Source organism: Rhinoderma darwinii, chromosome 1 (genome assembly GCF_050947455.1).
Source record: "Rhinoderma darwinii isolate aRhiDar2 chromosome 1, aRhiDar2.hap1, whole genome shotgun sequence".
NCBI lineage: Eukaryota > Metazoa > Chordata > Amphibia > Anura > Rhinodermatidae > Rhinoderma > Rhinoderma darwinii.
In genome coordinates this window covers 414,974,148-415,000,828 of record NC_134687.1, presented here as the reverse complement: position 1 = coordinate 415,000,828, position 26,681 = coordinate 414,974,148, and the positions used below count along the sequence as shown (strand labels likewise).

At 43.6% G+C, this 26,681-nt stretch overlaps 1 protein-coding gene across 1 annotated transcript; it reads right to left on the bottom strand.

Moving 5' to 3' along the window:
• Positions 1-11,030: 11,030 nt before the first annotated feature.
• Positions 11,031-25,983, bottom strand: LOC142742884 (leukotriene B4 receptor 1-like). The gene is made up of 2 exons (XM_075853083.1): positions 25,898-25,983; positions 11,031-12,442 (listed from the first exon to the last, which is right to left on the bottom strand). The coding sequence occupies exons 1-2, from the start codon at positions 25,907-25,909 to the stop codon at positions 11,384-11,386; spliced, it is 1,071 nt and encodes a 356-aa protein (XP_075709198.1). The 5' UTR covers positions 25,910-25,983; the 3' UTR covers positions 11,031-11,383.
• Positions 25,984-26,681: the final 698 nt, after the last annotated feature.

The following is a 26,681-nucleotide window of genomic DNA, read 5'->3' as shown; positions in this document are numbered from 1 at the left end:
TCTACAGGGGGCTGTGTGGCACTACCTACAAGGGGGCTGTGTGGCACTATCTACAGGGGGAATCTGTGAGTGGTGGACTGCTGGTCATTACTGTGAGTGGTGGGGCTGAGACTGATCGTCATTTTACTGTGAGTGGGGGGCTGATGGTTATTTTACGGTGAGTGGCGGGCTGATGGTCATTTTACTGTGAGTGGGGGGCTGATTGTTAACCCCTTAGTGACCAGCCCATTTTAGGCCCTAATGACCAAGCTATTTTATTCGTTTTTCTATAGTCGCATTCAAAGAGCTATAACGTTCTTATTTTTTCGTCTACATAGCTGTATGAGGACTTGTTTTTTGCGGGATTAGTTGTGCTTTTTAATGGCACCATTTTTGGGTACATATAATTTTTATATTAACTTTTATTAACCTTTTTGGGGGGGATTATAAAAAAAAACTGAAATTCCGCCATTGTTCTATGCGTTTTTAAATTGACGCCGTTCACTATGCGACGTAAATAACATGTTACCTTTATTCTATGGGTCGGTACGATTACGGCGATACCACATATGTAGAGGTTTTTTTATGTTTTACGACTTTTGCACAATAAAAACACTTTTGAACTAAAATTATTTGTTTTTGCATCGTCGCTTTCCAAGAGCCGTAATTTTTTTATTTTTCCATCAATGTAGTGATTTTTTGGGCTTGTTTTCTGCGGGACAAGACGTAGTTTTGAATGGTACTGTTTTGGGGTGCATGGGACTTATTGATTCATTTTTATTATGACTTTTTTGGGGGGCAATGGAAAAAAATTGTAATTTCGCCATGGTTTTTTGCGTTTTTTTTTTACGGTGTTCACTTTGCGGTTTAAATTACATATTAACTTTATTAATGGAGTACTTTTTTTTTTTTTACACTTTTACTAAATAAAACCACTTTTTATGGAAAAAAATGGTTTTATTTATTTTTTTACTGTACTTTTTATTAATAATCTTTATTTCACTTTGATGACTTATTTTATTAGTCCCACTAGGGGACTTTACTGTGCGATATTCCGATCGCTGCTATAATGCTTTGGTATAAAAGTGTAAATCTGACAGGCAATCTGTTAGGACGTGCCTCTGGCGCGTCCTAACAGGAATATGTCCAGGGCAGACCTGGGGGCTTTTATCAAGCCCCCGGCTGCCATGACACCCCATCGGAGACCCGCAATTTCATTCGCGGGCCGCCGATGGGTGACAGAGGGAGCGCACTCCCTCTGTAAACAAAGTTAAATGCCGCGGTCGCTATTGACGGCTGCATTTAACGGGTTAAACGGCCGCGATCGAAGTAAACTTCGATCGCGGGCGTTGGAGCAGGAGCTCAGCTGTCATCAGACAACAGAGCCCCGGCTCCTGCCTGCACGGGAGACCCGTGCAGCACTTAGACTAGGCTGACGTGAAAAGGCGTCAGCCTAGCCTAAAGCCCATTAGTGACCGACGTAAAAAGGCGTATTAGTGGTCACTAAGGGGTTAAAGATTAGATTAAAAACAGTTAACAATACCTTCACATCACTGTGACTAATACTAGGCATTTAGCTCTCATTTAAAGAATTCTGTAATTACAGTTGATTCTTCTAGGGAAGATTGTTGTCGGCGGCTCATAACCCCTGCAGCGGCGGCTACAGAAGAAATGTAGTATTACATGTGACCATTCAAATGAATGTCCATCCATGTAATACATAGACAGACCAGGTCAGCCAGAGCAAGAAATGCTTCTTGTTAGAGGCTCATGGATGGCTAACAAGCGGCTCCATAATGTCCATATGCTTAATGAGGCATATGGAAAGGGGTTGTTTTCTTGCAGTCACATACAGCCTTTTGGATTTGTGGGTGATTTGATCCATGACTAGTATCCTATTTCTGTTTTGACCTTCTGCTCTTGGAGAGGGTGGCGCTGCTCGCGCGATGTCTGTCATTTTGGTTACCCTTTAGTTTCCGGTTGATGACCTCTCGCCTGCACCGCCGCATCTTTGAACATTAGTCACTATTTATATTTATGGTTGTACTGACGGTGTGATGCTTATGGCAATCCTTTGGGTAGTCTCCTAGCTGCAGTCTTATCCGGATTTATTGGCGTCTTATTTTTTCCTATGTGGGTGACTCTACCTGAGATTGATGACTTTATGCTGATCGAATGTGCGTGGTGCGCTTCTATCACAGTTTGTCTTCTTAGTGACCCTGCAGTAATTGACGCTGTGTGGGAAACCATGGAGACAGCCTTTCGCCCGCACCTCCACTTGCGCGTTGACTGACAGCTATCCATCTACGTAAACAATTATTCTACTGTTTGCATAATGAGAGAATTCCTCTTATATAATTAAATTAGTTTAAGACAGTTCATGGGCTTTTTCCTTTTATGTGGTATAGTGTGCATGCCCTCCTGGGAACTGATTCGGCGCTGTACTAGAAGTTGTCATGTTACTGGCGGAAGTTTCCATTGTGAGCAGTATGCTGCTCTGGGGATCTGATGCTGAAGACACTTATCCTCCGCGCCGACCGGGAACTGGATGTGCAATGCACCACTGGATACCTCCACTTAATTAAAGTATTTTGCACCATGTGGTAGCTAGCACCACACGTCCTGATGAAGGTTGCGAAACGCGCCTCGAGGTGCTCCTTGGGGTGACTTCTCCCATTATCATCATGTATGCTACAGGTAACCTACCTATGTGATATAAAGAATTACCTTTGTGGTTCACCTGTCTAGGGCGTGATTCTAGACATGAAGCCTAGTTTAGACTTGCCACTATTTCTTATTGATACACTCTTAGGCTGGATTCACACGAGCGTGTGCATTTTGCGGACGCAAAAAATGCGGCGTTTTGCGTGCGCAAAAGGCACTTAACAGCTCCGTGTGTCAGCCCCGTATGATGCGTGGCTGCGCGAAAATCACGCAGCCGCCATCATTATGACACTCTGTTTGGATGTTTGTAAACAGAAAAGCACGTGGTGCTTTTCTGTTTTCATTCATAGTTTTACAGCTGTTGCGCGAATCACGCGCGTCCCACGGAAGTGCTTCCGTGTGGTGCGCGTGATTTTCACGCACCCATTGACTCCAATGGGTGCGTGATGCGCGAAATACGTGCAAAGAACGGGCATGTCGTGAGTTTTTCGCAGCGGACTCACGCTCCGTAAAAATCACGCAACTGTCTGCACGGCCCCATAGACTAATATAGGTCCGTGCGACGCGCGTGAAAATCACGCGCGTTGCACGGACGTATATCCCGTTCGTCTGAATAAGCCCTAAGTATTATTGACATGATGTTATGATGGATTTCATCCCAGGATGTTTTCATGTTTTTATTCTATTTGTTTTTAGGTTGTATTATTGTATTTATCAATAATGATGAACTTTTTCTAAACAAATGATTTTGTCTTATGTTTGTATTTATTGTTAGCTGGGACAATACACTGTGGGTTTGACATACGGAAAGCGTTTTGTTTTTTTTCTGCAGCCACATTTAAACATACCAGGTGGTATTGGTGATCCAGGGATCTGTCTGACTGCCAGCAGGGGGTCAGGAAGGAATTTTTCCACTTGGAAATGTTCTTGTGGAGCTGATGAACTGCATTGTTTGCAAGTATACTGCAGGCTTTTGTAGCAGTCAGAGCCCACTTCACTTTATACATGCAGCCTTCTTCCCCTTTTTTTGTTACTGTACATAAACAGCAATTGTGGGGACTTGCGTAATCCCATGATATTGCAAATATAACTTGTATCCCTCCAGTTACAACAGTGAGTGATTAGTATTGACAGAATAGAATATGCAGCTGTCGACAGCGTGCAAGCCACAGGAAAGAAGCCCAAGCAACTGGCTGGGGAACACTATTTTAAATAATAATAGTGTAACACAGAGTTTTTTTTAATAACGTTATTCACAAAATGCTTCAGTGGTTACTCTCTTAATGGGTTCCCCAGCAGTGGCCGCTGCAAGTAGAACTAGTATTACATAGCACCCATTCAAATAAATGGCCACCTATGTAACCAGTGGGAGCTGTTTTTGCCAGCGGTTCTTTGCCATTTTTCACTCTGATATGCACTCTGGAAATGATGGGGTTAAAGATTCCACACCCCGCAGATAGGTACAAGCTGTTATTAGACTCAATTACCTCATTGGGGGTTTATTAACTCCTTAGCGCACCAGGACGCACCGGTACGTCCTGCATTGAAGTGCTTTAAGGCACAGGGACGTACCGGCGCGTCCTGACTAAAAACTGTCACCCTGTCAAAGGACAAGGTGACAGAACTGTGCCGTCAACTGTTTATGACAGTTGACCGACACAGTAAGACGGCAGGGGACCATTCACAGCGGTCTCCTGCCGGCGATCGCTGTGATTGGTCAGTCAAAGCAGACTGACCAATCACAGCTCCATGACGTGTGTATGTGATGGCGCTGGCTCAGAAGCTGAGCCAGCGCTATCACCGCCGGGAATCAGCTGTCCGATGCCCCTCTGCAACGGCCAGGACCGGAGCTAGGCTCCGATCCGGCCGATTAACCCCTTCGATGCATCAATCAACGTGATCGATGCATCGAAGTGTCTTGTAGCCTGTCGGTAACCAGGATGGTTGCCACGGGCGCGGGTGTCAGCTGTTTGTCACAGCTGACATCGTGCCCTAACGGCCAGGACCGGAACAAGGCTCCGATCCGGCCGATTAACCTCTTAGATGCAGCTATCGCTGCATCTAACTGATTAGATCGTACCCTATGGTTGCTAATGACAACCATCGGCACCCGCGGGTGTTTCGATGGTTGCTATGGCAACCATAGCCCAACAATCGCTTCCTAGTACGGAAGCTTATTAGGCCCCGCCGGGAGGCGAAGCCTAATAGGCTTGCTGTCAGTGAATAGCTGACAGCTCTAATACACTGCACTATGTAGGTAGGGCAGTGTATTAGAAAAGCGATCAGGGCTTCATGCCTTCAAGTTCCCTAGTGGGACACAAAAAAAGTTAAAACAAGTTAATAAAAATGTTGTAAAAAAGTAAAAAAAAATAAGTTTCATGTTAAAAAACACTATAACAGCCTTTTTTCCTATAATAAGTCTATTATTATAGGAAAAATCAAAAACATAAAAAAAAGTACACATATATGGTATCCCCGCGTCCGTAACGACACAAACTATAAAAATATCACGCTATTTTACCCGTACGGTGAACACCGTAAAAAAAATTAATAAAAAACTATTCCAGAATCGCTGTTTGTTAGTCGCTACCCCTCACAAAACAGAATAAAAAAAGGGATCTAAAAGTTGCATGTACCCCAAAATTATACCATTAAAAAACGCAGCCCGTCCCGCAAAAAACAAGCTCTCCCACCGCTTTTTTGACGGAAAAATAAAAAAGTTATGGCTCTCAGAATATGGTGACACCAAAAATAAATTATTTGAAACAAAAGTGATTTTATCGTGCAGACGCTGCAAAGCATAAGAAAAACTATATACATCTGGTATCGCCGTAATCGTACCGACCCACAGAATAAAGTAAAATTGTCATTCATAGCGCATGGCGAACGCCGTAAAAAAATAAAATAATAAAAAACATCAGAATTGCAGGTTTTTGGTCAACTTGCTTGCCAAAAAAATGAAATACAAAGTGATCAAAAAATCGCATGTACCCCAAAATGGTACTAATGAAATCTACAGATTGTCCCGCAACAAATAAGCCCTCACACGGCTCCGGTGGAGAAAAAATAAAGACGTTTTGGCTCTCAGAATATGGCAATGCAATATGTGCAAAGTGTCCAAAAGCGGATAAGATCGGGCGCCATTTATCAGTGTGACACCGGCCATACATCTGTGGATAATTATTTATTTACCCCATTATTATACTCTCTTATTATAGCCCTGATGTTCTCCGCACAGATTACATATGCCCCCACATCATAACTGAAATACCAGCAAAACCTCAAACAAAACAACTAGCGAGCAAAATCCACGCTCCAAAAGCCAAATGGTGCGCCCTGCAGTGTGCCCAAGCAGCAGTGTACGTCCACATATATGGCATCGCCATACCCGGGAGAACCCGCTTAACAGTTTGAGGTATTTGTCTTCAGTGGCACGAACTGGGCACAAAATATTGTGCACTAATATGGCACATACCTGTGGAAATTTGCAATTTTCACTTTGCACCATCCACTGAGCAGTCATTTCTAATAGAATAAAAAAAACCTGTGTGGTCAAAATGCCTTGAGGGGTGCAGTTTCCAAAATGGGGGTCACTACTTGGGGGTTTGTTTTACTATTTGACCTCAGAGCCCTGCCGTTGTGGGCTAATGCTGCGAAAATCACCAAAATAGGTCTCACATGCGCCTTTCACTCCTAAGCCCTGTCATATGTCCAGGCAAATGATAAATGCCTTGAGGGGTGTAGTTTACAAAATGGGGTCACTTCTCATGGTTTTACACTCTACTCTGGTACCTAAGAATGCTCTGCAAATGCGACATGGCGCCCCTACACCAGTCCAGCAAAATCTGTGCTCTAAAAGCCACATGGCACTCCTTCCATTTTGAGCTCTGCCATGTGCCCAAACAGCAGTTTAGGGCCACACATGGGGTATTGCCGTACTCGGGAGAAATTGGGTAACAAATTATGTGTTGTTTTTTCTCCTATTACCTCTTGTGGGGGAAAAAAATTGGGTGCAAAACTACATATTTTTGGGAAAAAAAATAATTTTTCATTTTCACTGCCTCGTTTTAATACAATCTATGAAACACCTGTGGGATCAAAATGCTCAGTACACCCCTAGATGATTACCCTGAGGGGTAAAGTTTCCAAAATGGAGTCACTTCTCAGGGGTTTCTACTGTACGGGTACCTCAGGGGCTCTGCAAATGCGACATGGCGCCCAAAAAACAATCAACCAAAATCTACATGCCAAGTAGCACTCCTGCCATTCTGAGCCCTGCGGTGTATCCAAGCAGCAGTTTATAACCACATATGGGGTATTGCCGGACTCGGGAGAAATTGCTTTACAATTGTTGGGGCGCTTTTTCTCCTTTATTCCTTGTGAAAATGAAAGCAATTCAACATTTTAGTGGAAAGAATGTAGATTTTCATTTTCACTGCATAAGCCCAATAATTCAGCAAAAAAACTGTGGGGTCAAAATGCTCACTATACTGCTAGATAAATTCCACAAGGGGTATAGTTTGCCAAATGGGGTCACTTTTGCCGGGTTTGCACTATTTTGCCCCCTCAGTGGCTTTGCAAATGTCATATGGGGCCGCAAACCATTCCAGCAAAACTTGAGCTCCAAAAGTCAAATGGCGCTCCGTCCTTTCTAACTTCCGCCATGTGTCCAAACAGAGTTTGCTTTACAAATATTGAGGTGTTTTTTCTCCTTATCTGTTGTAAAAATGAAAAAATCTGAGCTAAAACTACATTTTATTAGAAAAAATTTAGATTTTCAATTTCACGGCATAATTCCCATAAATTCAGCAAAACCCGTGTAGGGTCAAAATGCACACTATACCCCTAGAAAAATTCCTTGAGGGGTGTAGTTTCCAAAATGGGGTCACTTTTGGGGAGTTTCCACTGTTATGGTCCCTCCAGAGCTTTGCAAACACGACATGGCACCGAAAACCAATGCAGCAAAATCTGCGCTCCAAAATCCATATAGCCCTCGTTCCCTTCTGAGCCCTGCCGTGGGTCCAAACAGCAGTTTATTACCAAATATGGGGTATTGCTGTGCTCAGAAGAGTTTGCTTTACAAATATTGGGGTGTTTTTTCTCCTTTATCTGTTGTAAAAATGAAAAAATCTGAGCTAAAACTACATTTTATTAGAAAAAATTTAGATTTTCAATTTCACGGCATAATTCCCATAAATTCAGCAAAACCTGTGTAGGGTCAAAATGCACACTATACCCCTAGAAAAATTTCTTGAGGGGTGTAGTTTCCAAAATGGGGTCACTTTTGGGGAGTTTCCACTGTTATGGTCCCTCCAGGGGCTTTGCAAACACGACATGGCACCGAAAACCAATGCAGCAAAATCTGCGCTCCAAAATCCAAATAGCCTTCGTTCCCTTCTGAGCCCTGCCGTGGGTCCAAACAGCAGTTTATTACCACATATGGGGTATTGCCGTAATCGGGAGACATTACTTTACAAATGTTGGGGGGCTTTTTCTCCTTTATTCCTTGTAAAAACGAAAACATTGTATGTTTTTTCAGAAAAAAAGTAGATTTTCATTTTCACAGACCAGTTCCAATAAATTTAGCAAAAAACCTGTAGGCTAAAAATGCTAACTATACCTCTTGAAAAATTCCTTGAGGGGTGTAGTTTCCAAAATGGGGTCACTTTTGGGGGGTTTCCACTGTTTTGGCACACAAGACCTCTTCAAACCTGACATGGTGCCTAAAATATATTCTAATAAAATAGAGGCCCCAAAATCCACCAGGTGCTCCTTTGCTTCTGAGGCCGGTATTTCAGTTTATTACCGCACTAGGGCCACATGTGGGATATTTCTAAAAATTGCAGAATCTGGGCAATAAATATTGAGTTGCATTTCTCTGGTAAAAGCTTCTGTGTTACAGAAAAAACTGTATTACAAATGAATTTCGTAAAAAAAAAATTGAAATTTGTAAATTTCACCTCTACTTTGCTTTATTTCAAGTGAAGGCCTAAAGGGTTAAAATCATTTCTGAATGTGGTTTTGAATATTTTGAGGGGTGCAGTTTTTAAAATGGGGTGTTTTATAGGGGGTTTCTAATATATAAGGCCCTCAAAGCCACTTCAGAACTGAACTGGTCCCTGAAAAAATTGGCTTTTGAAATTTTCTTGAAAATGCAAGAAATTGCAGCTAAAGTTCGAAGCCTTGTGAGGTCATAGAAAAATAAAAGCACATTCAAAAAACTATGCAAACATAAAGTAGACATATGGGAAATGTTAACTAGTAAATATTTTGTGCGGTATTACGATCTGTTTTACAAGCAGATACATTATAATTTTGAAAAATGCAGATTTTTGCAAATTTTCTCTAAATTTTGGTGTTTTTTACAAATAAATATTGAATTTAACGACAAAATTTTTTCAGTATCATAAAGTACAACATGTCACGAGAAAACAGTCTCAGAATCGCTTGGATAGGCAAAAGCATTCTGGAGTTATTACCACATAAAGTGACACATTTGCAAAAATCGGCTGTGTCCACAAGGCCAAAATAGGCTGTGTCCTTAAGGGGTTAACTTATCAAAATAAAATATTAAATACATGCCACTGTTCACTGCAAAGAATGTAATGGTTATGTAAAAAACTCAAAGTTAACCTTAAATAACAATAAATCATTAATAGGTCTTCCCATATTTATTACTGCTTATTCATGTTATATTTATTTAAAAACAAAATAAAAAAAATCCAAAAATAGAGCCTATTAGCAAGAGGTTTAAGAAGGACTACCCATAAAAACAGATAATGTTTAAGCACAACCACGCCTGGGTATCTTTAGTACTGTGGGCCTTTCAACTATCTGGATTTATCCTTTTTGTTTTTTTGGACTAGAGCTATGCATTGAAGCCGATAATGAACATCATCATAGTGAGAACGATATTATTGACAATGGTGTCCTATTAATAATCTTATTCCTTCTCTTTATAATGACTATTAAAAGTCCATATTGGGACAAATGTCCATGTTTTTCAACAGAGATCGGCAAAACAGTGTTCAGGATTTACTTTTGGTGTATGTAGTAGTGGCAGTGGTTTCAAATAGAGGGTAACCCTGAAGTGCTATTAATGGTTAATGCCATAATTCAGCTGGTAATAAAGTGGCCTTGAATAATTGAGTGTAAAGAAAAAAACTATAGAAAAATGGTGAGTACTGATTTGGAACATGTGATGTTTAGTGTCTGATGTAAAAAATACTGTATATACATACATGTTTCTAATAGTGGAAGAAGAGCAGCATTGGCGATGCAAGGACCGTGAGTGAAAAACGCAGCAAAACATGCAGAGGATAGGAAAAAATGTATTAATTTTTTTTACTCATGATATGAAATGAGTAAGGACACGAGAGTTGTCTGAAACGCGTAGCCACAACTACCATTGCAACCACCCCTGTTTACTATGGAATTTTAAACTCTTTTGGAATAAAATTTGAAACATTGTTTCCTTTTAAAACTATCAGTGCTGGATCAAAAAAATATTTTTTTTTCCTATCCTCTGCAATTGCTGCCGTGTGCCGTCAGGAGGATCCGAGCGCAGTCTGGACTAAAGACGCATCATTGGTGAGCTGGAGGATTCCTCCTATATTTTTGCAGCGAAAAACAAGTGCTGCAGGTTTTTTCTGCCTCCTATTGAGTTCAATGGGAGGTCAGAGGCAGAAATTGTAAGAAAATGCAGTCCCCCCCCCCATTAATGGCCAAAAGCCGCCTGGGAAATAAAACACCTCTGCTTCCTATTGAAATCAATGGGGGAGATTTAATCTGTTTTTTGGCACTGATTCCGGCACGGTTTCCGAGTCAAAATCACCGCCAAAAAACCCCATGTGAACTAACCCTAAGAGGTCTTGTAATTACGGGGTAGGGAGACAGACAGGTGAGCTCTAATCTACCCGACACTCAGTCCCTGCCTACTTGCACGGCCCGTCCTAGGCAACGGCGCACAACTGGGCAACGGTCCCCACGCTCAACATGTGCACGACAGACAAATAGACAAGGGCACACAGAAGCTAAGGGAAATGGGGCAGTTGCCCACGGCAACACTGCGAGCAACAAGAGTAGTGAACAAGCCGAGTCAAACCAGGAGTGCACGAGATACCAAACGCAGAGCAGGAGAGTAGTCAGCAAAGCCAGGGTCAACATGAAGCAGAGGTCAACAGTACAAGCAGCAGCAGCAGAGCCAGGAAATCACAGGCAAAGGAGGAGCAGGAAATGAAGGTATAAATAGACAGAGGGCGGGAGCTAGCTCCGTCTGGCCAGGCTGTGATAGGCTCTCCCACTTCTCAGCCTCCCAGCCCAAGTGGTAGATGATCGAGTCACTCTATCAGACTTAGGAGCAGGTGCAGACTGATTAAACACGGGCGTCGACACAGAAGCTGTGTCTGGCAGATCCTTTACAGGTCTATTATAATTTGTGTCCTAAACTTATGTTATTAGTATACAAGAGAAGCATTATGTCTTGATGCGTGAAAACCTAGATTCTTTATACAGATTTTTTTTGTGGAATTAGTTTATTTCATGGGGAGGTGGCAGTTCTGTCTTAGAGACAAACATTCTCTCTTCAAAACTGGCCGTTTGGATTAACCAAATTGATGTTTCTGCTTATGTGCCGCATTCATATTTTTCTTATCATGGATATTTTCCTTATTAGTTCTTCCCCTCTTTTGCGTGCTTGCACGTATGTCTCTTATTTGTAGGAATATGAGAATGCTGATGTTCACTCCGCTGCAGGTTCCTGTAATTTTCCCTGCTCTGATGACTGCTTTCGATTCCTCTGCTGGAAAACTTGAGAAACTTTTCTTAAACTGCCTGCCTCAGAACCAGTTGCTTCAAAGAGTTTGGCCATGAATCCCACGCCAGCAGTCCTAATGAAATTGCCACCAGCAAAAACATATAGAACAGGATTAATGCTACTACTAAGAAATGCAAAGGCTGTAGCATTAGGTCTGGCGTAGTTAGAGGCTTCTTTTAGTTTTTTTGATGAAGATAGTTCTCCTGCAACCTGTATCATATTCACCACATGGTATGGGATCCAGAAGACGGCAAAGGTTACTATGATCATGATGACAAGTCGGCTTGTCTTATGTTTGGTCTGAAACTTGACTGTACGCAACCTTATTCCAATGAAGGCGTAGCAAGACACTATGATTGTGAAAGGTATAACAAATCCCATCATAGTTTCCAACATATACTGAAAGACTACGTGCTGGAAACCCCCATTGACTGGACTTTCAATGGTGGTACAAATTTGTACATTCTCTTTTTTTTTTACTGTGCGGTAAATTAGCATAGGAATTGCAAGCAAAGATGCTTGTACCCATATTACAAGAACTATAATCCAGGCAGCCAGCTTTGTCCTGATTTTCTGGGACAAGTAGGGTCTAGCAACAGCTAGAAAGCGGTCCATGCTCATGAAGGTGATAAAGAATATACTGGCATACAAACTTAGACAGCCAATATAATGGCACATCTTACAAATGAAATGACCAAATGTCCAGCTACCAGTGGAAAGTAGATGGAGGTAAAATGGTGCTGTGAGAATGACAATGATGTCTGCCATGGCCAAATGTAAAATAAGGATGCAGGTGACTGTGCGTTTCTTCATACGTGTCAAGATTGTCCAGATGATAAATGCATTTCCTGGGAATCCAATGATGAAGGCGATTGAAAGAATTGCAATGCCAAGACTGCCCGATGATTTTGGAAATGAACTGGAATTTGTAAATGCAGTGGAATTTGCAACGTTGAGCGTAATCATCTGTTCAGCCACACTGTACTGTCAATAGAGAAGAGATAAAAAATGTAATTGCAATTTGTATAATCACTGTGACTTCCTTTTGCACAGGCCGGGTCGGACATATCATATCTTTAACCTGTGCAAAGGGGTGTATTATAATAATACTAATATAATAATAATACTCCCTGTCAATAAGGGCCTGTTCACATCACCGTTCGCTTTCCGTTCCGGGGTTCCGTCTGAGGTTTCCGTCGGGTGAACTCCGCAACAGAAAGTGAAAGTGAAACCACAGCTTCCGTTTCAGTCACCATTGATCTCAATGGTGACGGAAACATCGCTAATGGTTTACGTTCGTCACCATTCTGGCAGGTTTCCGGTTTTCCGACGGAATCAATAGCGGAGTGTGCTTTCACTTTCACTTTCCGTTGCGGGGTTCACTCGACGGAAACCTCAGACGGAACCCCGGAACGGAAAGCGAACAGTGATGTGAACAGGCCCTTAGATTGCTTGGAAACTACTATGCTTAGGATTTCCATCCGTGGGTCACAATTACTAGTGGATCGGGAGACCAGAGAGTGATTTTCTAGAGAGCCATGAAGGAAGTGCTATGTAACTAAAGGTCCTATTACATGGCCCATATGGGCCGTGAAAGCGAGCGCCGAACAACAAGACAGCTCATTGATCGGCGCTCGTTTGCTCCTTTCACAAAGAGCAATGATTGGTTATGTATGGGGTTGAGCGATCGTTACTACGATCGTTCATCCCCATAACTTTACATCATATCGGCAGCACATCTTCCTGTTTACATGAGGAGAATTGCTGCCGACAACATTTAATGCAGCATAAATGTGCAGATCAACCAATGAACAAGCAAACGCTGATCATTGTCCCGTGAAAAAGGGACTATACACCCTGCTCTCATCAAATTAGCAGCTTAAATGATAGGGGCCTATAAGCGGTTATTCAAAATGGTATAAATTGTTCTGAAAATAAATTTAAAGCATAGCATATTTGAAAATACACACATGGTATCGGTCATCTGAGTTGCATGTTTTGATTTTTTTCCAGCAACTCTCTTGATACATAAAAATCACATTAAAGTACCATGCAACCCCTTACATGGAAAGTTAGGCTTCACTGACACAGGGCAGACTTTGCCATATGTCACCCAGGGCCGCCATCAGGAATTTCAGGGCCCCCTACAGCTAAATTTTCTGGGCCCCCCTACCGTGGCACCGCCTGTTAACGGTACTCAGTCCAGCACTATATCATGGTACACAGAGCCGCCATCAGGGGGGTATTAGGGGTACTGATGTGAGAGGCCCGGCCAAACCTAATTGAAAGGGGGGCCCGGCAAACTGCCGCGACTTGCCTTTGGTAGAAAAAAAACAGGCCCCTGCAATGGGGCCCGTTTTTTTCACCAAAAGAATGTCGTGAGCTGCGGGCCCCCCTTTCAATTAGGTTTGGCCGGGCCTCTCACATCAGTACCCCTAATACCCCCACTGATGGCGGCCCTGGGTAGCATGGGGGTCGTCATGGGGGCCGTCAAACACCGCCGCCCGTGCGACCGATCGCGCGCACCCGCAAACTCCCGCGCATGCGCACCCGCGACCGCCTGGAACCGCGCACCGAATTTTGAGGCAGATTTTGACCTGCCCACACTATCTTGCCGCGTTTTTTGCCCGCTGTGCTGTCACTTTCACTTTCCGTTGCGGGGTTCACCCGACGGAAACCTCAGACGGAACCCCGGAACGGAAGCGAACGGTGATGTGAACAGGCCCTAACACAAAAGTTTTGTATTTTTTTAAGCTGGTTCACAAAAAAAAATAATTCCAAATTCTACTGGACCAACTGCCTATTTAGAGACAGGCAGCAGCTCCAGGAGCGACATCATAAGGGACACACTAGGCGGATATGCTGAGTAAAACTCCACAGCTTATCCGCCCCGGTAGCCGCAGGGAATTCTGCCAGCAAAACCGCACCAAATAGTGGCACAGGTTTCGTAAGGCATGTCCGCTGCGGGAATCCTGCAGGGAAAAAAAAGTTTCGACTTACCTCGGCCGTAGTCCTGGTGACACATCTCTCTCTCTTCTGAACGTAGCCCCGCCTCCTGGGATGACGCTGTAGACCATGTGACCGCTGCAGCAGTCACATGGGATGAAACGTCATGACAGGAGGCCGAGCTGCGCTAAGAATAGAGGATCGCGTCACCAGGACTACGGCCGGGGGAAGTCGAAACTTTTTTATCAATTTAAAAAAGTACCTTTTTTTTTTCTCATTTGTGATTTTTGCGGCAGAACCGCAGCATTTCCGCAACAGAGGAGCTGCGATTCTGCAGCATAAATTGACATGCTGCGGCATAAAAAGCCAAAAGCCACACTGCAGGTCAATTTTTTTTGCAGCGTGTGGATGAGATTTGTTCAAATCTCATCCACTCGGCTGCGACTGTAATACGCTGCGAATATTCCACAATAAAATGTGTTGCATAAAATCTGCAGTGTTCATGCCTAGTGTGTTCCTACCCTAAGGCCGGATTTACACGAGCGTGTGCTTTTTGCGCGCGCAAAAAACGTGGCGTTTTGCGCATGCAAAAGGTCCATAACAGCTCCGTGTGGCAGCAGTGTATGATGCGTGGCTGCGTGATTTTCGCGCAGCCGCCATCATTATGACACTCTGTTTGTATGTTTGTAGCACGTGGTGCTTTTCTGTTTTCATTCATAGTTTATACTGCTGCGGGAGTGCTGGGCGGGATTTTCACGCACCCATTGACTTCAATGGGTGCGTGATGCGCGAACAATACACAAATATAGGACATGTCGTGAGTTTTACGCAGCGGACACACGCTGCGTGAAAATCACTGACAGTCTGCACGGCCCCATGGAGTAACATAGGTCCGTGCGAGGCGCGTGAAAATCACGCAAGTTGCACGGACGTATTACACGTTCGTCTGAATAAGCCCTAACAATAAGGCCCAGTTCACAGAGTTTTTGGGCCTTGATACTGACTCAGACACTGCGTCAGAATCAGCACCAAACAACTTCCAAAACCGCCTCCCACTGATTTAATCTGAAATCAATGGGAGCCAGTCACGGAAAAAAGAAAAAGCAGCACGTCCTTTCTTGCCCTGTTCCGCCTCTGACCTCCCATCGAAATCAATGGGAGGCAGAAAATGCATTTTTCGCTGCGTTTTTTGTCTGCTGTCCTCAATCGCCGCGGGCAAAAAACGCAGCAAAAAAACGCGGCAAGATAGTGTGGGCAGGTCAAAATCTGCCTCAAAATTCTTTAAGGAATTTTGAGGCAGTTTTTTTTCGGCCTGCAAAATACTCTGTGTGAACAGGGCCATACATAAACAGCACTTTGAGACACTTTACTCACTGTGTCAGAAGAGCTGCTCCCACTCCAGTCCTCTTCAGGCGATGTCTTCGGTCCAGACGTCCAGTCCTTCACCTCCAGGCTCCAGAAAATGGCAGGGATCGTAGAACTCCTGCCGCCGCTCAAGAACTGGACTCCTCCCCCTCTCCTTACGCAGCTACGCTCTGGAGAAGAAGGAGGAGGAGGAGGCGGAGGAGGAGTCGGACGAGGAGTCGGACGAGGAGGCGGAGTCGGACGAGGAGGCGGAGGACGAGGAGGCCGAGGAGGAGGACGAGGAGGCGGAGGAGGACGAGGAGGCGGAGTCAGGGCGGAGTCGGAGGCGGGCCAGCAGGTAATTAGACTGTGCGCCGCTGTCCCTGTGTGGCTGTCCTTCCCAGTTGGCGGCGGGCACGAGCGGGTTGCGTTCCGGCGCGCCCGGTCGTTCGCGCGTGGGCGCGTGCTTGCGGTCATGCGTGCGCGGGTGCGCGCGCAAGCGGGCGGTATTTCGCGGCGGTGTTTGTTGAGAGGGGGGCCCTCAGCTCACGGCGGTGTTTGACGAGAGGGGGGCCCGCAGCTCACGACATTGTTTTGGGGCCTGTTTTTTTCTACCAAAGGCAAGCCGCGGCAGTTGCCGGGCCCCCCTTTCAATTAAGTTCGGCCGGGCCCCCTACAGAAGTACCCCTAATACCCCCTGATGGCGGCCCTGATTTCACCATAGTGATAATCGTGCTCTGGCAATGTTGGCATTCATTCAGAAACCTACAATGCTTCAGGTATGAGGGTCAGATGAAGTTTGAAGAAATGCACGTGACGTGTTAGGCTACATTCACACGAGCATGTGCGATTTACGTGCGTAAAAAACACTGCATATTTCTTGAATTTCATGTCCGTGTGCCATCAGTGTGCGTTGCGTATGGCATCAGTGTGCTTTGCGTGTGGCATGCGTTTTTCACATCCGTGCAAGCACTTCTTTTTTTTGGCATCCGTATGCTGTTGGTGGTTTTCACGCACCCAAATGCTTTAAAGGGGCGACAACGGCTGCAAAAACGCACTAAAATAGGACACGCAGTGAGTTTTACGCAACGGACACATGTGAATGAGGCCTTATACTGTTGAGTTGTCTTGCAGTGAAACACTGTGGCTGCACAAATAATTATTTATTGACATGTGGGCTTATACTCAAGATGAGGGGACATTGACACATAAAAAGGCAACACAGTCGCTAATGGCAGAAATGGCACCGTCTGAAATCTGTTGATATAAGGGCAGATACAAATCTTATATCTACAGGCGATTCAGGCCCATTGTACACAATCCTCTATAGACACATTCAGTTGGTCATAGGGTTTACACAATCATTTAGTATCCAGAAATTGAAGGGCACTTTACAGAGACTCTGTCACTACATTATAAGTGCCCTATCTCCTACATAATCTGATCGGCGCTGTAATGTAGATAATGGTGGTTTTTATTTTGAAAAACGATCAATTTTGACAAAGTTATAAACAATTTTAGATTTATGCTAATTAGTTTCTTAATAGACAACTAGGCGTGGTTTTATTTTTTACCAACTGGGCGTTGTGAAGAAAAGTGTATGACGCTGACCAATCAGTGACCAATCAGCATCATACACCTCATTGTTCCAGCCCAGCTTCTTTCACTGTATAATCACGCTGTAACAATGGGCTGGAACAATGAGAAGTGTATGATGCTGATTGGTCAGCGTCACACACTCCTCTGTAAAACGCCCAGTTGGTAAAACACGCCCAGTTGTCTATTAAGAAATGAATTAGCATAAATCTAAAATTGTTTATAACTTCAAAATTATAATCAAAATTGATAGTCTTTCAAAATAAAAACCACTGTTGTCATTACAGCGCCGATCACATTATGTAGGAGATAGGGCATTTATAATCTGGTGACAGAGCCTCTTTAAGCATCACCACCAGCAGCTGCTCACACACAGCTCCTAGATTTATTTCAGCAGCATAATCATACCCCTCAACTTTCAATTATCACAAAGAGGGACAACGGCGCAGCAATTTTTTTCCCTTTAAGACACGCCTCCAATACCACCCAATTCCCGCCCATACACACCCGTTTCAGCCCACACAGTATCATGCTTCTATAGTGCCTCCCACACAGTATAATACCATATAGCTGCCACCACACAGTATAATGGCCTCTAGCTGCCACCATACAGTATAATGCCCCCATAGATGCCCCCATAGAGTATGATGCTCACACAGATGCCCACATACAGTATAATGCCCACACAGATGAACCCATACAGTATAATGCCCAATTAAATTCCCCCATACAGCATAATGCCCCATAGCTACCACCATATAGCATAATGCCACCATAGCTGCCCCATACAGTATAATGCCCTCAAACAGTATAATGCCCACACAGATGCCCCCGGACAGTATATTACCCCCAAAGCTGCCCCCATACAGCATAATGCCCCCATAGCTGCCCTATACTGTATAAAGCCCCTATAGCTGCCCTTATACAGTATAATGCCCCATAGCAGCCGTTATATAGTATAATTTTCCCACAGCTGCCCCATACAGCATAACGCCCCTATAGCTGCCCCATACAGTATAATGCCCCCCTTAGCTGTCACCATACAGTATGATGTCCCCATAGCTTCCACTATATCGTATAATGCCCCTATAGCTTCCCCCATACAGTATAATGCCCCCTTAGCTGCCACCATACAGTATAATGCCCCCCTTAGCTGCCACCATACAGTATAATGCCCCCACAGCTGACCCATATAATATAATGCCCCTATTGCTTCCCCATACAGAATAATGCCCCCATAGCTGCCCCCATACAGTATAATGACCCCTTAGCTGCCACCATACAGTCTGTTGCCCCCTTAGCTGCCCCTAGTGCCAGTGCCCACATATAAAGTGCCACAGTGGCCACATAGACAGTGCCCATGTAGATAGTGCCCCTATATAGTGCCATACCCCCTTGAAAATAGAGTTACCCCCCCCCCTTTGTAGATAGCGCCACTGTCTGGGACTCCCCCCTAGAGCATAGGCCGGGGATTCCGCTCCTATATGGAACCCCTGACAGAGCGTTGCCGACGCAGTAGCCGGGTCTTTTGCTCCAGGAGGAGACCCTGACGTCACTGTCATATATGGACAGAGATGTCACGGGCTTCCCTGGGCACCAGGGTCTTAAAAGATCAGAGACATATATTTACCCCCCCCCCCCCCCCCCATCGAAAAATATATATATTTTTTTTACATATATATCGGAGATATTATATCTATAAGACTAAGGCTCCTTTAGCTACTTCGCTGGATAGAATTTGATGCATTGTCTCAGCAGACAATATCATAAATGATAGGCTTAGATACATGGCCCCAGCAGACAGTATCATACATGATAGGCTCAGATACAGGGCCCCAGCAGACAGTATCACACATGATAGACTTAGGGCTAATACAGACGAGCGTGAATCTCGTCCGTGGGCTGTGCGTTGAACCAACGCACAGCACACAGACCCATTGATATCAATGTGGCTATTCACTCATGTGTGAGTTTTCACACAGCGTGTGTTCGTTGCGTGAAACTTACTGCATGTTCTATATTAGTGCGTTCTCACATTAGTGCGTGAAAACCACGGAAACATGCGGACGACATCCATGTACTGTCCGTGTTTCACGCATCAATTACATTGAAAAAAAAAAGTGCTTGCAAATGCAGGAAAAACACAAGCCATATGCAAAGCACAGTGTTGCAAACTGCAACGAACACGACCAGATTTACGTGCGTTTTTTACGCGCCTAAATCTGTCACGCTCATGTAAATGTAGCCTTAGATACATAGCCCCACAATCAAAGACACCTGTAGAGCGTTCCCCACACAATGCTCTCTGTATACAGTATCACAACCCCCCTGCATGGTTCCATACACAGTCCCCCTGCCATACATCCACCTTGTAGACAGTGCCATGCAGTCCCCTGTAGGTAGTCCCACATACCCTCTTTGTTTCAGCAGACAGTATCATACATGATAGGCTTATATACATGGCCCCAGCAGACACTATCACATGATAGGCTTAGATACATGGCCCAGCAGACAGTATCACACATGATAGACTTAGATACAGGGCCCCAGCAGTCAGTATCACACATTATAGACTTAGGTACAGGGCCCCAGCAGTAAGTTTCCTTTTCCTAACATATGTCCACCCCCCAAAAAAAATATATAAGACAGCATATCTGTAGCACTCTGAGCCTATAGCTATGGATAGGATTAGATACAGTGGCTCAAAAGACAGTATCACACATGATACATGATATAGGGCCCATCTCGCTGACATTGCGGCTCCAGCGCTGGACCCAGGAAAGTTAAGATAATAATGTTTTTGCTTTTTTATGTGTTACTAATTTTTTTTGTGTGTTTTTTTTTTTTACAGGTTCGGATGTTGGACTACGTCGGATTCGAGGCCTACTGCGATGACAGCTATTTTTAGTCCCAATAAAATGGTTGACGAGGTTTGTGTGTTTTTTTTTTATTATTTCAATAAAATATTTTTTAATGTCCTTGTATTTTTTTTAAACTTTATTACTTCTGCCTTATTAAGAGCTGCTAAGACAACCTAACCAAAAACCTCACACCAAAAAGATGGCATGTAGTGGGGTCCCCTATAACAATTAAACCTAGAAGCGAACCAATGGGGACATATCCCTAAAATAAATATTGTACTCAATGTAAAAAGTACAAAAAATATCTTTATTAAATATAATGACAAAATAACACAATAATAGGAAAAGAGAAATGATACAAAATATACGGAGACATAAACAGCAGGGTCAGATGTACAAGACCGTGACCGACAGAATCAACCGTCCACTAATGACCTTAAGCACGCTCAGATAATGGTAAATAACACACAAGCCCAGGGATGTATAATGTGACATACGGCACAATGTTACCAGCAAAAAATGACAGTGTACAGAGATGATAACCTATACACAAACAGAGCCTACACGATATATAGTAACACATAGAAAGAGCAATATGCATGTGGCAATCTACATGTAATAATGCATCAAAGCCAGCATAATAAATAAAGGGTGCATCTGAATAAATATGCATCCAATGGAGCGTGCAATGCTGGCACAAGAAAAAATGCAGATACTGGTGTATATCAGAAGGTGTAGTGGCTCAGATAGCAGAAGAAGAAATAACCGCCGTAGCTAGACCAAATGAACACATACCCTGAGACATGTTTGAGGAGCGTGAGGGGTCAGAAGAGCTGGATGGGTGAACAGACGCCTCGACGCGCGTTTCGCCCGATAGACCGGCTTCGTCAGGAGGCTAGTTTGGTGTGATACTCAGAGGGTTTATAAGTGAATAAAACGAGGTTGAACTCACCTGTGATGAGTGCAAATCGGCGCTCGGCACCCACGCCCAGTGACGCCCACAACACGGGACGCGCCGCGCGTCAGATGCATGGTGAACATCACCATGACAACATTAGACGCTGAGCGGCACTCCCGGATGCGAGCCACACTGCGCATGCGCAGCCGAGCGTCCGTGCAGACGCCACAGGGGAGACAACATATGACAAAGCTAACACAGTGAGTGGGAGATTAATAGAAAATGAAACAGATCGGACAGGAACTAAACGCAAAAGATGGACTAAAGAATGATAGATGGAACAATATATTAAGAGTAAAAAATAAAAAATATAAAAAGTGGAGTGCACAAATGAAAGTGAAAGACCGTGCACAATAAGAGACCAAGTGAAAAATATATTATTCAATAATAAATATAATATAAAGTGCAAGAGATATACATATGACTAAATCAAAATAGATACATAATAGTATAAACATGTGATAGCAACCACCCGTAGTAAAAATAATAAATATATATAATACAACCATGTGTATACAGTGAATACATATACAAGTGTGAATTTATATAGAACATACAGACATAAAATGTGCAATACATATATATAAATAAAATATATATAAAATATAAGATATATATATAGTCCATCTAATTATATACAGAAATAAACAGAAGCAGATAATGTAAAATCCAATATATGATAATAGGTTAAATCCATAATGCAAAATATCCCAAAAGTGAATATACACATATAAATGCATTAATAAATGTACAAAGTGCTGCAGCAAAAAGTATATACACAAGAATAAATGTAGTAATAAAAAAATAATGTATATACCAAAAATATGTAATATAGAAATAAATATATATCGCAGCACTCACCGCACATATATAAAAAGCACATGTATAAGCAGCAATAATACTACAAAAAATACACAATACATCGGGAACATATTCAACATAGGAATGACATATATATATATATATATATATATATATAAATCTTCTCCGCCTCTGATTTGCAATAGCGACCATGTACGATCCTCATAGATGTAAAGAAAATTTTTGGCTGGTAACATTGTGCCATATGTCACATTATACATCCCTGGGCTTCTGTGTTATTTACCATTATCTGAGCGTGCTTAAGGTCATTAGTGGACGGTTGATTCTGTCGGTCACGGTCTTGTACATCTGACCCTGCTGTTTATGTCTCCGTATATTTTGTATCATTTCTCTTTTCCTATTATTGTGTTATTTTGTCATTATATTTAATAAAGATATTTTTTGTACTTTTTACATTGAGTACAATATTTCTTTTAGGGATATGTCCCCATTGGTTCGTTATTAAGAGCTGCTGGCTGATTGACAGTGTCCATTACTAAGGCGGGACTTCATATTAGCCGATGCAGAGGCTAACACTGTCCCCTATTATTAGCCCTGTACCCACCGCCACCAGGGGTGCCGGGAAAAGCTGGGTACGTTCCAGTACCCGATCATCTGTAAGGATGGTCGGGCAATAGGGCGGCGGTAGGCTGTTGTTATTAGGCTGGAAAAGGCAAAAAACAGTGGCCCTTCCCACCCTGGTAATGCAAGCCAATAGAAGTCACAGTTTTGAGGCATCCTATTTGTCCACAGCCTCCTCAATGTCCGCTCTGTTCATTATTTGTTTCTTCTTCAATAACGGCACCATTTTCATCAGTGCTGTGCTGCTATTGAAGTAGAAGCAAAGAATGAACGGAGCAGACATTGAGGAGGCTGTGGACCAATAGAATGCCTCAAACCCGGGACTTCTGACGTATTCCCGGGTTTGAGGCATCCTATTGTTGGTCCACAGTCTCCTCAATGCCCGCCCCGTTGAATTATTTTCTTACCCCTCAATGCCTGCCCCATTTTCTTCTCATTAATGCAACTCCTCAGTGCTCGTGTGCTGCCCGCCTGGAATAAAATTGTGTCCCTGGAAAACCCCTTTAAGCATTGATATGTTAACATTTTTTATCACTTAATTATGTTATTTCATAGTCATGATAGCTAATTTAAAAAACTCCTAAAACTCAAAACACTGGGACAGGAAGGACTTATTTCCATCTGTTCTTGCTAACTTTTAAAGGGCAAAGGGGAGGGGTGAGCCTCTTTTTTATGTTAGCTATCCCTGCATGCATTTCCCCCCTCCCTACCTCCGTATTTTATGAGATCCCATTAATATAGGTCTATGATAGATCTATATTAATGGGATCTCATAAAATAGGGGTGGGGGTCTGGGGGGGATAGAACATCTACCCCCCCCCATTTTATGAGATCCTATTAAGAATGATCCCACAGCCCCCTGTAGATAGTGCCACACACACACACACACACGCACACGCACACGCACGCACACGCACACGCACGCACACACACACACACACAAACCTACTGTAGATAGTGCCACACACATCCCCCTGTAGATAGTGCCACACACAGCCCCTTGTAGATAGTACCACATACAGGGCCCTGTAGATAGTGCCATACACAGGCCCCTGTAGATAGTGCCACACACAATCCCCCTGTAGACAGTGCCACACGCAGTCCTTCTGTAGATAGTGCAACACACAGACCCCTGTAGTTGTGCCACACCCGTAGATAGTGCCACACGCAGAACCCTGTGGTTGTGCCACCCCCTGTAGATAGTGCCACACAGTCCACTAGATAGTGACACACACAGACCCCTGTAGATGTGCCACCCCCGTAGATAGTGCCACTCAGTCCACTCTAGATAGTGACACACAGCCCCCCTTGTAGATAGTGCCACATACAGCCCCCCTTGTAGATGGTGCCACACACAGCCCACTATTATAAATAGTGCCACACACAGTCCCCCTTGTAGATAATGCCACACACAGCCCCCTTGTAGATAGTGCCACACACAGACCCCTGTAGAAGGTCCCAACCCCCGTAGATCGTGCTACACTGTCCCCTGTAGATAGTGCCACACAGCCCCCCTTGTAGATAGTCCCACACACAGCCCCCCTTGTAGATAGTGCCACACACAGCCACTCTTGTAGATAGTGACACACACCCCAAATTGTAAATAGTGCCACACAGCCCCCCTTGTAGATAGTGCCACACACAGCCACTCTTGTAGATAGTGCCAAATACCCCAAATTGTAGATAGTGCCACACAGCCCCCCTTGCAGGTAGTGCCACACCCCGCAAACAAATAAAGAAAACCTTGTACTCACCTAGCCCCGTTCCTGCGACAAATGGAGCTGCTCCACAGCCTACGTGATGCTGAGACCGGACCCTTGCGTAGGTCGGAGTGATCCAGTGATGTCATTATGCCAGCCTGCGCAGGGATCCTCTCCTAGTATCTTATAGGCTGAAGGCCTACCGTGGTTAGTAGCCTAGTGAATGGTAGGGCAGTGAGCTAGCTGTTTGCTCCGCCACAGCATTCAATTGTATCTCTTTCCTGAGGACGCAGATACAATTGAATGTGGCAGTCGCTATCACCGGGCATCCGGCGCCGTCCTGGATTCCTGGTGCTACCCAAGCGACAAGGAAAGAGGGGGCCCATGCCACTCGGCCTGGCATGTAAATGTTAAGTGCCGGGCGGCACAGGCCTCCTCATGCGAAGGGCCTGTAGCAGCTGCTATGGCTGCTATAGTGGTAGTTCCGCCACTATTCCAGGTGAAAACAGCGACGGCGGGACATGTACTGCCAATCTGCGTGGCCGGACATAAATGTTCTTTGCAGTGAGGTCACTCACTGCACGGCCGACACATGGAGTAAATCAGATGCTTGGTATAGACCATGGAGCGGATCACAATCTGCTCCACTGTCACCTACATATGTCATCAATAGCTAAAGTGCAGGCCTTGCACATAAATCTTAACTTGTGAGGCAGTGTTCAAGTGGACCGTCTTCTCTCTGCTGCCTTGTGTGCTGACAGGTGCACAGCGTGGGATATGGAGGAGGACACAGAAAGTATTATGTTGATGTGGCAGGGGGCCTGTGGTCATTGCAGCCCTTCTAGCTACGCCACTGCACACAAAGTAAAATGAGAATTACATCCAAAGACACACTCCATTCCCCCATATTCATCCCCCTTACAAGTAACACATGAACATCCACACAATCTAAGTGCTCATAAACACAGCCTTTATCTGGTTTCATTTTGTACAAAGTCGCAATAGAGCTGCCATAGACGTCTTTGCGGCCTTTACTGTATCTGCGTATGCCTCCAATTTCATATTTTTTAAAATTTTATTTTGTACGAATCTGATGTTCTATTGGACTTAATATGTTTGGAGGTATTCTTAAGCACTGGTTCTAGGGAAGATTATCTCTGTACATATGGCACCAGACGGAGTCTTGTACAGCGTCACTCAATGGCTGTACAGGATCTGTGCACTGGACTCTTCTGTGTGCGTGAGTCCTTACATAAGAATACCTAAAACTTGCATTGGGTATGTATGTGTTATATGCAGGGTTTCAGGGAGTTTGAGCAGTTAATCAGACCCATAACTAATTCACAATAGGACACTATTATGCACTCTAAAGCACAGATCCATCAACAGCTACTTGTTACTGGTTTCCAAATAGCATATTTTTCTATACTGTAAAAGTAAACACAACAAAGAAATGCAGCTTTATTACAAAGATGTTGATGGTATATTTGCTAAACATATAACCAATGCCATCTTCATCAATCAAAAGCATAACTTCATCTTAATTTAAAATAGCTTTAATACAGGAACTTATGATTTGTATTATACTTACATTCTCAGTCATAATGATGTCTCGTATGATCCTGGGGTACCCTGAATTATGTGTCAATATTCATTAGCACATATACAAAGACTCCAGACAATACTTGTCCAAAGTGTGTAGATGAGAATCTGCAGGATATTTCAACGGCGTCCTTCAGGGTATTGCAAATAAAGTTTCCTGCTGTCACAGCATATGACAATGTTTTAGGTTAGAACGCAATAACACTGCCTGGTTGCACAAGTAGCATTAACTGTCATTATAGAATCAGGTACATATTTAGACACTTCCCCATGGGATGGATGATAGCGTATGTTTGTTTAGAAGCAGTATTCATCTATATGTTCCTCAATAGGTACTTAACTGTTGGATATATTTGGAAACATAGGTAGTTGGTAAAGATAAGAAAACATATGTAATAAAGAAAGCATTAAGAATCATTTGATTTATTAGCAACATTGTGATTTATTGCAAAAAAGGTTTTCACATTTTTACAGAATTCATAATCAAATGCTATTAAATATTAGATAGATAAATAGATAGACAAATTGATTGATTTATCATGTATGAACTGATTTAAATGGTATATTTGTTGTCCAAAAACAGCATCTCTCTTGCTTCTGGGTTATGTCTTTCATGTATGAAAGCCCAGACCCATTCACTTGAATGGGACTTAGATGCAATACCAGACAAAGCCCAAGGACAGGAACAGTAAATATGGATTAAGAGCCCATGTGACAGCAGGGTGACCACCATCTCTGTAATTAAAGTGTTTTTTTTTAGTACTGTAATTTTG